At 41.1% G+C, this 16,210-nt stretch overlaps 1 protein-coding gene across 2 annotated transcripts; it reads right to left on the bottom strand.

Moving 5' to 3' along the window:
• Positions 1 to 445: 445 nt before the first annotated feature.
• On the bottom strand, positions 446 to 15,709 carry LOC116328803 (thrombospondin-2-like). Of its 2 annotated transcripts, XM_039616163.1 has the most exons (22): positions 15,643 to 15,709; positions 15,273 to 15,465; positions 15,073 to 15,138; positions 14,828 to 14,964; positions 13,220 to 14,257; positions 12,469 to 12,562; positions 12,190 to 12,354; positions 11,773 to 11,949; positions 11,514 to 11,687; positions 11,066 to 11,196; positions 10,237 to 10,371; positions 9,936 to 10,154; positions 9,722 to 9,829; positions 9,468 to 9,627; positions 9,094 to 9,212; positions 7,892 to 8,126; positions 7,138 to 7,365; positions 6,920 to 7,050; positions 6,667 to 6,807; positions 6,384 to 6,481; positions 3,151 to 3,290; positions 446 to 777 (listed from the first exon to the last, which is right to left on the bottom strand). In XM_039616163.1, exons 3-22 carry the CDS (start codon positions 15,134 to 15,136, stop codon positions 770 to 772), a joined length of 3,702 nt encoding a protein of 1,233 aa, XP_039472097.1. In that variant the 5' UTR covers positions 15,137 to 15,138; positions 15,273 to 15,465; positions 15,643 to 15,709; the 3' UTR covers positions 446 to 769. The 2 variants fall into 2 exon arrangements, with proteins under 2 accessions (XP_039472097.1, XP_039472096.1); XM_039616162.1 differs by lacking the exon at positions 15,643 to 15,709 and having other exon boundaries at positions 15,273 to 15,548.
• Between the last annotated feature and the right edge of the window lie 501 nt (positions 15,710 to 16,210).

Raw genomic sequence — 16,210 nt, 5'->3', positions numbered from 1 at the left:
CCCAGATTTACTGCGATCAAACATACATTTTGCATTATTAAAAAAGCAGACCATCATTTTAAACCAAAAACCAGAAAAGACTATCTTTTATAGGGGTTAGGATACACCCTATACTTTCCGAGCCCATTTTCTTGTTTATTATTATAAAAAAATATTTCAAACACTGTTTTTGAATAAAATTATGTGTTATCTAAACTTTGTGTGCTTCCATTTTCTTACACTTTTACTCCTCCATATCCCCGTGGACAGTAATATCACAGCGTTTAAAATCCTCGTTGTTTGTAATTAACAACTTTACCACTAGAAGACGCTAGAGACCATGTTTCTACAGTCCTGTGTGCGAGTGTACGTGTGTGTGCATACTGTCAGCTACTGGCGTCATCAGAAAAGAAAAAAGGAACAGCTGATTAAAAAAAAAAACATTTTATTGATAAGTAACCGCCAGACATGTGCTCCACTTACTCCATCATCAATTTATCTTTGCATCTTTCCCTCTCATGTCTGGCATCTGGCAATAAATAATTATTTACAGCCATTAGGGAAGCACAAAATGAAAAGCAACAAGAAGTTACAGTCATTAGAGATGCTGTCAGAGCAGTAATATACAGTGAATGAGACAGCCTGAAATCAATACTGTTGCATACAAAGCTGACAGATAGAGGATGGTCATTAATTGATAGTCTTGGCTGGATTAACGCCTGAGTCTGGTGTATCCTCTCTCTCTCTGGTGGATATTTGTGGAATTCCCAAATTATCCCGAGACAATAATTCAGTTATCTATGAATCAAAAAGAAAAATAGCCACTTTTAGGAACTGCTGTGTGGAGACATGATCTGAAGCAGTGATAGTAGGTAAGGTAAGTTCAACACAGAAAACATTGCACTTTTTGACAGTTGTACAGTTGTTGATATGACAATACATTTCAGATGGTTCCACTATAAAAAAGATTAATTTAATAAAGTGTTTAAAGCACAAAAGGTACAATTATGCAGAAATATTATGTGCTGCTGGACTTCCCTCCTCTTTCTCTCTTATACTAATCTTGTGACCTTTAAAAGGTGCCTGATCGTCACATAGGAAACTACTCTAGGTTTTACCTCAGCTAAGTACAATACACCTAACAAGTTTTATACATCACCCACAGCAGCATAAAGGACAAAATTAACTGACTCAAAAGCTTGCTTAGAAGAATGAGTGAGGAATGCTTCAGGAATGACCTTATAGATGATGAAAAATTTATCAGTACTTACCTAATATCTCCTGGCCTAAGACTTTATAGTAAATAAAGAACCAGATAGGATGTATTATATTAATAAGTTATTAAGTAATAATTAGTTCATACACTCACTGCTTTGTTAGACACACCTGCTCAATTGCTTGTTAATGCAAATAGCTAATCAGCCAATTTCATGGCACCAACTGAATGCATTCAGGCATGTAGATATGGTCACGAGGACACACTGAAGTTCAAACCGAGCATCAGAATGGAGAAGAAAGGTGATTTAAGCGCATTTGAATGTGGCATGGCTGTTAGTGCCAGATGGGCTAGTCTGAGTATTTCAGAAACGACTGATCTACTGGGATTTTCCACACAACCATCTGTAGGGTTTACAGAGAATGGTCCAAAAAAGGAGAAAATATCCAGTTAGCAGCAGTTCTCTTGGAGAAAAATGCCTTGTTGATGCCAGAGGTCACAGGAGAATGGCAGACTGCTCTGAGCTGATAAAAAGGCAACAGTAAATCAAATAACCAGTCGTTAAAACCGAGGTATGTAGAGGAGCAACACATTGAGCCTTGAAGCAGATGGCCTACGGCAGCAGAAGACCACACTTGGTGTCCCTCCTGTGGCAACTGAGGCTACAGTTTGCACGGGCTCACCGCAGTTAAACAACGTAAGATGAAAACTTCTTTTCTGGTCTGATGTGTCCCAATTTCTGCCGTGACACTTGGATGGTAGAATTAGAATTTGGTGTAAACAACATGAGAGCATGGATCCATCATGCCTTACATCTACAGTTCACGTTGTTGTTGGTGTGATGGCGTAGGCGATATCTTCGGGCCTCTTATTACCACCTGAGTATCATTTAATCATCACATCCAACCTGAGTATTGTTGCTGACCATGCCCATTCCTTTATGACCACAGTGTTTCCTGAACATGAGTTCACTGTACTTAAATGATCTCCACAGTCACCAGATCTCAATCCAATAGACCACGTTTGTGAAGTGATGGAACGGGAGATTCACATTGTAGATGTACAGTGAACAAAACTGCAGCATCTGCGTCACACTATCATGTCAAAATCTCTTAGGAATGTTTCCAGCACATTGTTGAATCTGTGTCATGAAGAATTAGGGAAATTCTGAAGGGAAAAGATGGTCCAAACCAGTACAAGCAAATTGTACCTAATGAACTGACCAGTTAGTGCAGTTATCTGTATACATACTGCTGCAAAACCTCATACAAAGTAGTTACTTAGTAGTTACTGATTTTTTCAGCATGACTCCTCCATTGCCTGTAGTCCATAATTACTTAATAAATTTTAAAAAGAGCAGGATTCTCAACAAGTATCTCAGTATTCAACATTCAAACACACTTCAATGAATAACTTAATTCTTTGTAACATAAGAAAGGCAAACACCATAAAAATGTAATGTACAAACTACTAGAGAAAAAACTTACCTACATTTCTTACACTAAAATTTGCCTTTACCATGCCAGTCATATAATAACATATTAATAATCTGTGCACAATCACAGGAGACAGGGGGTAATTAATGGTAAGGTAAACCTGAAATAATGAGAAACTACTGAAGTATGCTTTGGTCCTTGAAGCTACATAAAAAGAGCAACAAGTAATCAGTGTAAGTAATTACTGTTTTGAGTTTTGAGTTATGAGGACAGTGGCAAGTTGTTAATGCAAGGATAATTATGAACTCATCGGTACCTAATGATTCACTAACACAGGATCTCCCAGTTGGTTCTTTAGTAAATATTATTTTTCACGTGGAATGCCAGAAGTTGGATTTATCAGGGAAATATCAATGAGCATTTACTATCAGGCCATTGCTGATCCATTCCTCACTTGGACTTTACTAAAAAGGCACGTTTTTGTTTCACTTAATGTAAAGTGTTAGCTGGATGTCTTACCTCTACACTCATATCTGAGGTCTGAGAAGATAACATGTTCCTGAGAGAACACAAACAGTCCCAGTCTGCCTCCAGCCAGGGTGTGGTCATACACGGCCCCCGAGTCGGACAAAATGTCCCTGCCCTCGTACACCACCATCCTGCAAAGGAAGCACAGTATAGCCACCCCAGTGCAAATCAGCTGCAGTACAACACTACCATGTTCACATTAAATTTAAGTTAAAATCATAAGTAAAATGCAAAATAACCTGCAGAAAGTAACTAAGGGCATTTCAATTTCAAATAGTATCATCAAGGACATTTTTGAGGTATCTTTTCTATTCTTCTTCTTTTTCTGCTTGTCCTTCGCAAAGTTACTATAAATTCACACTTCACGTTTTTCTTGATGTTGCATACTTTACGTTTTTTTTTTTTCACGGACATCACAGAGGACGTGATGTCAATTGGAGATATATTCATAGCAGTTACAATGGAGCTTTGGAGCAAGTATCCAAAATATCAATACATATCCGTCCTTCACAGTCAAAGAGCAGGAGCTTCTTTTCAGCCTCACATTCACTTAGTGTACAGTTGTACATTCATTCTCCAGTACAGTCATTCAGTAACAGGAATGCAGCACTGCCACAGCATGTATCAAAAAAGAGTATTTTTTTAAAAAATTTGTCACATAACAGCTTTGTTCTCTGACTTCTGTTTTTTTCCAGATTGGTAATCTCACTATGGCACTGATGTTGTTTTCCCCATCTGCACATAAACAGCACAGAGCACAGAGAACTCGTAGCCTGGGGTTATTTTTATTTTGTTGTTGTTTTTTTGTTTTTTATCCAGGCTATTAGTGAGAAATACAACTAAACAGAAGTAGATGTGGCAGGTTGAGGAGAAGTGGGTTGGACTCGGAAAGTGAATTACACTGTTATCATAAAATAACTCTTAGAGATTGATGATATCCTCGAGTGTAAGAACATTTCAGGCTGACACAAATGTGATTTCCACAGATTGAAGAAGTCATTCTGCAGATTGTTGTTGCACTAAAACCTACATGAACTGAACTGGGCCACAAAAATTTTATTTCAAAGAACATGCCCCAGATTTTTTCTATTTTTTACCTAACAACATTAATTTTAATAGTTTAGCATACATGCAATTATACACAGGCATGCTCACCGCTATCACAAATGTCTAAAATTCCTGCCTCCAAGTTGGATTTTGACTCAAATCAAGAAGTTTCCTTGGAAATAATAGGTAATAATGTATGCCGTGGGTAGTAATTGGGTTAAAATACTGGTATGGTCCTATAAAAGCCAAGCCAATAATACCTGAATGTTCAGCTGTAAATGTTCAGTTGTTTCCACTAGAAAAGAGCTCGAGTTCTCCTGAGGAAACCTGCCAATCTTTGTTTTTCTAATTCTAAATGTTTGGTGGATTCCAAGATCATAATCCAGCTGTGACAGCTGTTTATGATAGCTCAACCCCAAAAATATAAATTAAATCCAGGTTCCAAATACAAAAAACAGCCGAGCGACAAATGTTTCATCTCAGTATTGTCAATATTATTAATTATCATGGTTATTCCGTATGAGATCAAGCAAATCTGAAAGGAGTTACCGCCTGACCCCATGAGAATTAGCTGGTTTTTTTTTTCAAACTTAGGTTATTGTGCAAGTGTAACTAATCAAGGCATGTAAAATTTTACCTAAGACTATGAAAAAAATCATTACAGGCCATCAAAGTTCATGCAGTCATGAGAAAACATTGCATACATTGAGTCCTGTGAAAAACTAAGTACACCCTTAAAGCTTCCATAGGAATTAAGCAAAGCAAAAGACCTGGGCACTGCACGGTCACTGAGTCAGCCATGAGCTTCCCTGTATACCAAAGTATTCTAGAGTCAAACTTGACACCATCTATCTGACACCTACAGCTTGGCCAGCAAATCTATAGGAGAATGGCTGAAAAAGAAAAGAATCAAGGTGTTGCAATGGCCCAGTAAAATCCAGATGTCAACCTGTTTGATATGCTGTGGCGAGACCTTAAGCGAGCTGTGCATAAACAAATGCTCGGAGACCTCAATGAGCCAATTCACCACTGTAAAGAAGAACGAGCCAAAATCCTCCACAAGGATGTGAGAGACTGATAAAGTCAAACAGAAAATGATAACATCGAGGTATTATTGCTAAAGATGGCTCTACAAGCTATTTCACAGGAATGGTAAATGGTAAATGGCCTGTATTTGTATAGCGCTTTACTAGTCCCTAAGGACCACAAAGCGCTTTACACATCCAGTCATCCACCCATTCACACACACATTCACACACTGGTGATGGTAAGCTACGTTGTAGCCACAGCCACCCTGGGGCGCACTGACAGAGGCGAGGCTGCCGGACACTGGCACCACCGGGCCCTCTGACCACCACCAGTAGGCAACGGGTGAAGTGTCTTGCCCAAGGACACAATGACCGAGACTGTCCAAGCAACCTTCCGATTACAAGGTGAACTCCCAACTCTTGAGCCACGATGGCCACGATGCAAAGAGTCGTGAAAAACTTTCTTTTTCACATGACTGTCGGAGATAAGGATGCACTTTTTAATTATATTATTTTGTTCTAGCATATCTAAACCCTCATGACTTCATGACTACAGGGGCTAGCCACAAGAAATTTTCAGGCCTGACATCTAAGCTCTGTTAAAAACAACAGCAAAATTCATTTTACACCCACTCCATGTGTCACAATCTAAAGCCCAAATCTCATTTTTTGTCAGCATGATTTTCTCTGTAACCAACTTTGAGCATCAGTATCATGGGATATATCATAGTTTCAAAGCAACATTGGCCCAATTAAATGTTGATGATGTAGAGTAAGAGAAACATGTGTCAGAGAAAACTTCAAAAAGTGCATTTGGGATAAACTTTTAATACTTAAATCATCATGTGGGATAGGTTGCTGGTCAAAACAAGTTACGGGATATCAAAGTCTCTTTTTCTTACATTTTGATACCAATAATCTTCTAGCTGTATTTTAATCATATTTTAAGTTGATTCTGAGTGGGTCAGGTGGGAGGATTCGCTGATCTTTCATGGAAAAACCCAGAAGTATAACTACTTCACAGAGCAATATCTTCTGTCAGAAATGAATATATGCTGCATATTCTGGGGTCACTGCCTCTTTCAAGAATCAATAATCCATAATAAATCAAATCACAGTTGTGGTGACACTTTACATTATGGTTTGTACCTGATAAACCCAGTCTTGGGTCGGTGGATGAGGTGCATGCGGTAGGGTGTGTAGTCCTTCCAGCCAATTTTATTGGGGTCGTGCCACAAAGTTCTGACCTGAAACATATATTCAGGCGCCACGGAGGACAATCATATTTACCAGAGTATCTAATGTTTACTGCGCCAAACAATTTCATTTTCAGAAAGTGTCTTATCTTTTAAGATAAGATTTTCTTTGTATTTTTTATGATACTGAAAGCACAATAAAAAGGTGGCAGATTTATGAGTTTACTCATTCTAACCTGGTGTCTAGTGTTTCCTGTGTGCCACAGAGCATTGCGCAGATACTCCCCTGGTCCTGTGTTTGAGTTGACCAGTTTGATTGAGACTCCAGCAGTGCCGAAAGCTTTGGTTGGCTTTGTCTCCCAGTAGGCCTGAGACACCTGCGCTTACAGAAAAAAAATCAATGTGGTGGAGAGAGACGGTTAAATGTTTTCTCTTATGTATTTTAAGTTTATTGCCAGTGAGAATTAAAAGTCAGCGTTCAGGTCGCACCTGTTTCCACATGACAACGTAGAAGCGTTGACTTGACTGGTAGGCAAACACAATCCCTGCGTAGTCGTCATCTCGGTTGGTATTTACATAAAATGTGACACTGAAGTCCACGGCGCTGAACTTGTCGTATCCTGTTCAGAGACAGGAATATTATTATGTTGACTAATCACTTTCATTATATGTCTAATATGTTTAGTCTTTTTTATGGTTAATCCCACCTAAAGCGATCCCGGGGTCAGAGTTTGCAATCTGCAGCAGCTCTGTACCCTGGCTGCGGATGACCCAGAGGGGGTCAGACTGCGTGGTGCCTTTAGGGTCCAACAAAACAACCTGAAACTTCCTGAAATCTGTAGACCCAATATCCTGGTTCAGGGGACAGGGATCCAACGCATCTGGAATACTGTCATTGTCAAAGTCATCAAAGCATGCGTCTCCACTGCCATCACCTGAAAGAATAAAGAATAAAGAGAAAAAGTGTAACTTGACTTTTCCTGATTATTTTTTTGCCAAGACGGGGGAAAAAAGAACTGGACAAGATAACATGAAAATGTACTAAGAAAACCATGTATGATGGTGGATAGATCAACCTTTTAAGTTTTATTAATTACACTACAGAGAGCCATTAAGTGTTTATGTTGATGTCCAAGATCAATTTGACCTGAAGCAATGGAAACTGGACTGATAGTCACAAGATTTTATTTCATGACTGCAAAATCCATTAATCATAAATTGTACAAGTTATTTTCCCTGTGTGACAGCAAACTATTTGTTCATGTCTGTATTTTGATATTAGCTATGTAAAGCCTGACACACCTATGACTGGCTAGAATGGGAATCAGGTCTTAATTTTATTTTTAAATTTAAAAAAAAATTGCTCACTTTTTTATTGATTTGAAACATCCCTGTTTACTTTCTATTTTGCCTCCTTGGGTAGACTACAGGATAGGATAGCTCAGCTGTAACAACACTGACCATCAGAGTCTAGCTGGTCCCTGTTGGGTACCAGTCTGCAGTTGTCACGGTCATCGGGGATACCGTCATTGTCGTCGTCATGGTCACAAACATCTCCCTTTCCATCTTTGTCGTGGTCAGCCTGATTGCTGTTGGCAATATAGGGGCAGTTGTCTAGAGTGTTTTGGTGGCCGTCCTCATCGATGTCCTCATTGTCGTCGCACATGTCTCCCACCAGGTCACTGTCAGAGTCGAGCTGCCAACACATGTGGATGTAGTGTATAATATGTTTTAGGGCACTACAAACAGCATTATTTATTCAGTGCAGGGAATACTTCTGTATTAGCCTGGGGATTAGATGAGAAATTAGCTAAAATATATAAATAAATAAAAAAGAAGTCACAATTAAATTAAATTAAATCTTACGGTTTCTCTTAAGGTCCTACCTCAGCATTTCAATCAAGTTGAGTTTTGGGACTATAGCACTACCTAGATACTTTTTTCTGTTGTAGATTTACTGCTGTGCTTGGGATCATTATACTGTTGCATGGCCCAGTTCCAGCCAAGCTTTAACTGTTGGAGAGATAGGCTTACATTTGATTCTAGAATACTTTGTTATTTTATACATATTTGTTCATGGTTGACTCAATAAGGTGACCAGACCCTATGATTTGGGCAAAACAAGCCCAACTCATCATCATCCATGACACCAAAAGCTGGAAATGATAAGCTAAAAATATGGCGACCAGTTACAAGTGTTAGCTAATAGTATGAATTATCAGTTAAAATTATTAATTAAGCATAAAAAGTAAATATTTCTCTAAAATGAAAAGTTGGAAATAATTAACTAAAACATGTCTCACAGTTGGAACTGCTAGCTCAAAGCATCAATAAACAAAATAGCTTTCTAAACATTAGCTAACGTGTGGTAGCAGCATTTAATGAAGAGTTTTTAAATATAATAGTAACTAAATGTAGTTGATTAATGGGTGACGAAGTTTTCTTACTGTAACTAATGAATTGTAAGCAATATAATATAATATAATCACAAAGAGTTTAAAGTAAACTGGAGGCAGTCCAAATCTAACTTTAAAATTAGCTCAAATGCACTTATTTAAATATAAAAGGTATGTTCATAAACAGATTAGTAGATTCATCTGACAGGGTTTTGGGAGTAAGTCAGAAGAAAAAAAGGTTGGAAAACTTTTGAATTTTTCAAGAACCTGGTCTGGGTTATGTAGAAGTGGACAGTTGTCACACTGGTCTCCGACACCATCCAGGTCTGTGTCCCTCTGGTCGGTGTTGTAGACTAGAGGACAGTTGTCCCGGTCATTCAGAACCTCTGAAAGAATAGACAGAAACACACACACATACACAGCCTTTAGACTGATTTTTTTTTTTTGTGAACATAACCAGACAAATAATATACATCAAGGCTATGTTTCGGTAAATTCAATTTCATCTATATTTTCAAGTTCATATCTACTTTTTTTGAGTTATTACACTGCCAGCACTGTCACTTTATTACCACCAATTGATCCTGATTCCAAGCAGACTAGCTGCACATTCAAGGCCTGGTACAATGAGTTGCTCTTACCGTCTCCATCTATGTCGATGCTGCAGGCGTCTCCCTCTCCATTGTTGTCAGTGTCTGTCTGCATAGGGTTGCTTTCAAATGGACAGTTGTCGCAGCTGTCCCCAACCCCATCCCTGTCAGAATCAAACTGCCGAGGGTTGTACATCAGCGGGCAATTGTCCTGTGTCAAAAAAACACACATTCACATGGATGTTTGCATACGGCAAGACACACCTGTTTTCGATCACGGCGACTTTAAAGTTGTTTTGTCTCACCCTTTCATCTGTGATGCCATCATTGTCATCATCAGGGTCACAGGCATCGCCCTGTCCGTCCGCATCCAGGTCTTCCTGTCCAGAGTTTGGCAGCATGGGGCAATTATCCTGCAGCCAGTCACAACAAAGATTAATGGTATCCAACCAGAATGCAGCTCAGGTATCTCTCAACGAGTCTGAATGATTTTAGCTCACACTGAAGTAGATATCTTACCTTTTCACAGTGATAGGTGGCATTCTGCTTGCAGGGTAATCTATTATTGGGCCAGCCATCCAGATCAGAGTCCTCACCACACAGGGAGCCATCGCCAGCAAACCCCACCGCACACACACACTTGTACAAGACCTCAGACGCCAGGCCAAGGTATATACACTCAGCATACTTGTGGCAAGTGTGTGTGTTGTCTTTGCAAGGGTTGTACGGTTCACACACCTACAAACAGAGGAGCTCTTTGAGAATCCAAAAGTCTCTACGGTTAATGATTGCAGGTCAAAGCAAAGAGAAAAACACCTGCCTGCCTGGTTTTCAGGGCTTCATCCAGACCGAGGCCATACGGTTGAGTGCCTTTATAGCGCGGCGGACAGGGCAGGCAGTAGAATCCAGGGTCCGTGTTTATGCACTGTGTAACACACACTCCCTCCACTTCACACTGAAGAGATGGAGGTTGAGAGATTATCCATGTTCAGCATATCAAACATGAATTGTACAAAGGTGTTACGCGTGTTGAAAGAAAATCACTTTGTCAGGATCAGACTACAGAATATTTCAATGGTTACTAAGTCAGAGAAGTTAAAAATGAGTCCACTGACTTATGGAATTGTCATTAGCGCTTCAGATAAGTATCGGAAAAATTAAAGTTTTGACAAAACGATTCCACCAGGCAAAAAGTTAATGACTGATGAAAGTTCTTAATCTCTGGAGGAATATGAATATCAGTACCAAAATTGATGGTAGTTCATCTAGCTGTCTTGTCACTTAAATCAAAACGACAAATGTGGTATTAGAGGAAAAATCTGGGTCACCAATGTTATTTGGATGCATCATCTGGGAGCCATAAGGTCTAAAGATTTCCCAATAATTCATTCCATAGTTATAGAGACACTTTAACATATGCAACCAACTGACAGGGAGGCAATTACCATCACTGGAAATGGCCCTGCTGACCTTGTCAAGTTGGGCCACAATTCACTAAAACGAAATAAAGATAACCCCCTGAAAATCAATGAGATGCAGCATTATGCTAAGGAATTTTGAGGAGGACCTTTCCTACGCCACGCATCAGCAAAGTTAAGCCATTGTTGCGCTCATATTGTGTAGTGTGATCCTGTGTCTAATCTCATTACCTCATTCTCATCTTCACAATGAGTGCCGTTGCCACTGAAACCCAACGGGCAGCGTCCACATTCCCATGATCCATCGCGATGCGTTGTGCATTTAACCCCAGGAAAACAAGGATTTGACAGCAAGCACATATCTGAAATGCATAAAAATTTACACATAAAAGTGATTAAGTCTTTTACACTTAATCACAAAGCAAATTGTTCAAGTGTGGGTCAATTGCACCATAATGATTCTGAAGGAATTCATATTTGAATCATTTCTCTTTTCTATCCTAAGCCTCGGTAATTGAATAAAGCAGAACAAACAGTGAAGGATATTATTTCTTAATCCTCAATTGTTTGAAAACATGTTCTCTCCAATAAAATAGGATTAAGGTTCTCTATGTATATGAGGCTTAGCCTGCATGTAGAATAACATTAGTTGGTACAGCTGGACAAGGTTAAGGTTTACCTAAAGGACATGGTTGTTTGTTACATCCTTCATAGTCCACAGCATCTCCAGCACAAGGCTTCCCACCGTTCTGAGGGGCGGGGCTCACACACTCTCGCTGGCGACTCATGAGGCCCCCGCCACATGTCTCTGAACAGACTGACCATTCAGTCCAGGCCGTCCAGCCTCCAGCAACTACACCGAAATGCATCATTTACCTTTGAGCCACTTTTAATGCGTATGAGCAGTTTCAAATGTGCAGCTGTGCGCTCGTACTTACTCGGGCAGAGCGTGTTGTTGCAAGGTTGTGTCTCCATGGCGCTACCTGTGCACCCCTTGCCCCCCTTCTGTGGTGGAGGATTGTTGCACAGACGGACCCGTGTAATGTTTCCTTCTCCACATGTGGTTGTACATGCAGACCAAGGAGACCAAAGGCCCCAGTTCCCGTCAGCACGCACTAGGCAAATAAAGACAGAAGAAAGTCAGACCACCGCTACAGCTCGGCAGCGTACAGAGAACAAAACATGTTTCCAATTACGATTAGAATCTCTACGATCTCCATTTGTCTGAGGTTTCATATTTTCGCTGTCTGGGAATTGCCAGTTCACTGTCTTGAATAGGACTTGGCTCAGTCAGTCACTCAAAGAGCATTAAGCTGAAACAGGTGACAGATCCGATGTGGAGAGTGATGCCTTACCCTTGCGGTCACACTTCATCATCATGCAGCTGCGGGTTTGGACTGACGGGCCAGAGCAGAACGGCATGATACCATTGCAGGATCGACCCCTTTGCTGCCCTCCACGTCCACAAGTGGCGGAGCAGTGGGTCCACTCAGACCATGGGGACCAGCCATCTTCATCATCTTTATTACATACAGACAACAGACATGTGTTGTTGTTGTTGTGTTTTTATTATATTTATTAATCTTGGCATCCATGTAAAGACAAAATCCCAGCTGCAGAAAAATGATACTCACTAAGACAGACAGGACAGCAACTTCCATCGACAAAAGACGGATTGATGCAGGACACAGGAGCACATGACGCCTGTTGACAAACCACCTTTCCATCCTGGCAAGACAGTCCAGTGTTGATACATTTAGATTTTCTAACAATATCACATTATTGAATCCAGATGTTTTGCTGAATGCCAGTTCTTGCAAGGAATGGTATGTTTTCATGAGTCATAACAAGTCAGGCTAATCCTTCATCCCATCCTCAACAAAAATAATGGTTTTTATAAAAAGAAACAGACGTAGAGAGGAGGATGAAGCATGCATAAAATATAGAACTTCTGGAAATAAATGAAACCACATTGCATACAAGTGAAACTTCCCCAATCAGTAAACATCATTTAAAGGAACAGTTGGACATTTTAAAAATGCTACATATTTGCTTTTTATTAAGTATTAGACTGAAGCAGGGGGAAAAATGTAGCCTGGATCTGATCAAAACTAAAAAACAAAAACAAAACAATAATAAGTTGCAGCAGTCAAGACTAAGACCAGAGTCCTTATGTATAAAAACCTACAGCTACATTGAAGATTAATTTAATGATAAAGATGGTCACTTATAATTTTCCATTTAACTTTGCTGTTGCAGATGATGATGTTAATATCTGCTCTCTATCTCTTATAAATCCTTCATTCAGTCAAATGCTTGCCTGGTATTTCCCCAGGAAATTCTGCCAGTGTGTTATTGTAGTTAATAGATTTGTTCAGCACAAACCTGGCAAGTACAGGAGGTGCAGCTGTCAACCTCCCAGTCCTCCCCCTGCTCGTACACTCGTCCATCCTGCACGCACCACGCCTCACTGTCTCTGTCTCTGTCAAGATCATTGTCACTGCTGTCACCATCACCACGTCTGCGGCTGCTTCTGATGCTGCTGCTGATGCCACTGCCGTTGCCATTACCATTGCCACTACCGCTGTTGTTGCCACTGCCATTGCTGTGGCCACGGCCGTGGCTGCTGCTGCTGCTGTTGCTGTTGCCATTGCCATTGCCATTGCCATTGCCGTTGCTGTGGCCACGGCCATGGCTGCTGCTGCTGCTGTTGCCATTGCCGTTGCCGTTGCCGTTCCCATTGCCATTGCCATTGCCATTGCTGTGGCCACGGCCGTGGCTGCTGCTGCTGCTGCTGCTGATGCCACTGCCATTGCCATTACCATTGCCACTACCGCTGCTGTTGCCACTGCCATTGCTGCGGTCACGGCCGTGGCTGCTGCTGCTGCTGCTGCTGATGCCACTGCCGTTGCCATTACCATTGCCACTACCGCTGCTGTTGCCACTGCCATTGCTGCGGTCACGGCCGTGGCTGCTGCTGCTGCTGCTGCTGATGCCACTGCCGTTGCCATTACCATTGCCACTACCGCTGCTGTTGCCACTGCCATTGCTGCGGTCACGGCCGTGGCTGCTGCTGCTGCCATTGCCGTTCCCGTTGCCGTTGCCATATCCTCTGCCATTGCCGTTGCCGTGGCCACGGCCGTGGTTGCTGCTGCTGCTGTTGCCGTTGCCATTACCATTGCCATTGCCGTTGCTGTGGCCACGGCCGTGGCTGCTGCTGCTGCTGTTGCCATTGCCGTTGCCGTTGCCTCTCCCATTGCCATTGCCATTGCCGTTGCTGTGGCCACGGCCGTAGCTGCTGCCGCTCCTGTTGCTGTTCCCGTTGCCTCTCCCATTGCCTTTCCCATTGCCACTGCTGGTACCGCTGCCGTGTCTGTTACTGAGCTCATCCAAAGATATCCGCATCTCTTCATTTTCTTTGGACTGAAAATACTAAAATTAACTAAATACATTTTTCAAATAAGAAAGTCTTATTATGTATTTATATTGAATGAGACCAGCCAAACTACTGTGGGCCACATCTGTGGTGAGATTTCCTCTTGTTTTTTTTTTTGGTTTTTTGGTTTTTTTCTCCAAAAGCGTTTGCCACAGACCACAGTGCTTCCTGCCAGAAAATCCTTTTTTTCCCTCTTTTTGGTTATTTTTGTCCTGTTATTTGTGCCATTTGCACTGGAAAAAGAATTACTCTCAGAATTTAAATTCTGTCAACTTTTCTGTGACGACACAGAATAAAAAGTATATTACAACCTTGGTAAACACATAGTGTTATTGGAAATGGGCAATTACTGGTTTAAATAATCTAAAAAAAAAATATTAAAAAATGTTCATGTTTAAAGTTACCTTTACCTTAAAACCGACACAACATTTTAACCTGTTTACTAAATATTTTTTAACTTCTTGCTCATGCTGCTATAAAATAATGTAGTATCAGGCAACAAAAAACACAATTTTAACAAATACCATGATAAATGTGCATGCTTTTATGCATCTTACTACTCTATCCAAGTCTTCAAGCAGGTTGTTGGTCGCAACACGCAGGCCATAGATCTCAGTGAGCAAGCCAACCAGGTCCTCACACGGATGAAGACAGATTTGCGATGACACGTTGCTCACCTTTGCGCCATCCACACCTGTGGAGGAGGCACGAGTATGTGTGGGCTTTTCAAGATTTAGATACGATTCTGCTTTAATGATAAAGAAACAGGCAGAGCAACTGTACTGATGCATATGTGTGGTACCTGCACACACTCCTGCTGCATAGAGGAATATCAAAAGCTGAAGGAGACCCCTCAGATAACCCATTCCTGCTTACACATAAATAACACATGCAGTCACCTTGAAATATCGAAAGTAGCTTCCTATATAGAATCCAAGCAGATCTGAGGCATAGGAAATAAAAGAAAAAGAGGCACAAAAAGAGAGAAATAACCATGCATACCTGCGTTCTCCTTGCTCCTCTGCCTTTCCTGACTAGAAATCACAGCCAGTAGGCTCGTCCCTGCTGCAGCTCCACAGGGGCTGTAGTGGAATGTCTCCTTTTCCTTTTCCTTGATTGCTTCCCTTCTTTATTATCTTCTCACCTTGGTATCCAGAGTGAATATCACCAGCACAGTTCACTCAGTAATTTGTCACTGAATCATCCAAAGAAAAGAAAAAAGGGATGGGTTTGGTAAGAGAGTAATCTGAGTAAGAAACATGCAGACAGCTTTGTTAGTTCGGGAGAAAGCTCTAACAGTGTTATTTGTTTGAGAGTGTGTGTGTCTGTGTATGTGTGTGTATGTGTGGCAGGAGCAGGGGCCATATTTTACCCGTGTGTCTGGCGATGAACTAGGCTGCATATCTCCCAGCGAGGAACCCAGCTGGATGGAAGGAACTGTGTCTGTGTGTGTGTTGACGTCTGGATGCAGGTTTCCCAGACACATCATTTACACTCTTCACTCTCCAAAATGAGACTTGCATGCACGAATGCGCACACTCACACACCGAAACAGGCACACAGACACAAACACACACTGTTACTGGCTGCACAAATTTTCCAATATTTTAGCAGCGAGAAAACTGGCATTACCATAAATCCTTTGCAAAAATTAGAGGCTTGATGTGTGTGTGTTTGCATGTGTGTGCTTTTGGAAGTGCTGTGTGCAGAAGATTGTGAACTATGAGCAAACTGATGGAATACAAAAACATCTACTTCGGCTGGGATCTCTCTCTGTTTGGTCTTCTCCCTGCTGAGTCAAAAAGGCATCATCATCCTGAATCACATTTTCCATCTGTACACTCCACTTGTGGACTAATGAATCTCACAGATGTGTGTGCACACATGCATGCGCCTGTGCCCATACAAACACACTCACACAAAATCCCAACAAATTTTCT

The sequence above is a fragment of the Oreochromis aureus genome, linkage group 8, assembly GCF_013358895.1.
Source record: "Oreochromis aureus strain Israel breed Guangdong linkage group 8, ZZ_aureus, whole genome shotgun sequence".
Lineage (NCBI taxonomy): Eukaryota > Metazoa > Chordata > Actinopteri > Cichliformes > Cichlidae > Oreochromis > Oreochromis aureus.
This window is presented reverse-complemented; position numbering and strand designations above follow the sequence as displayed.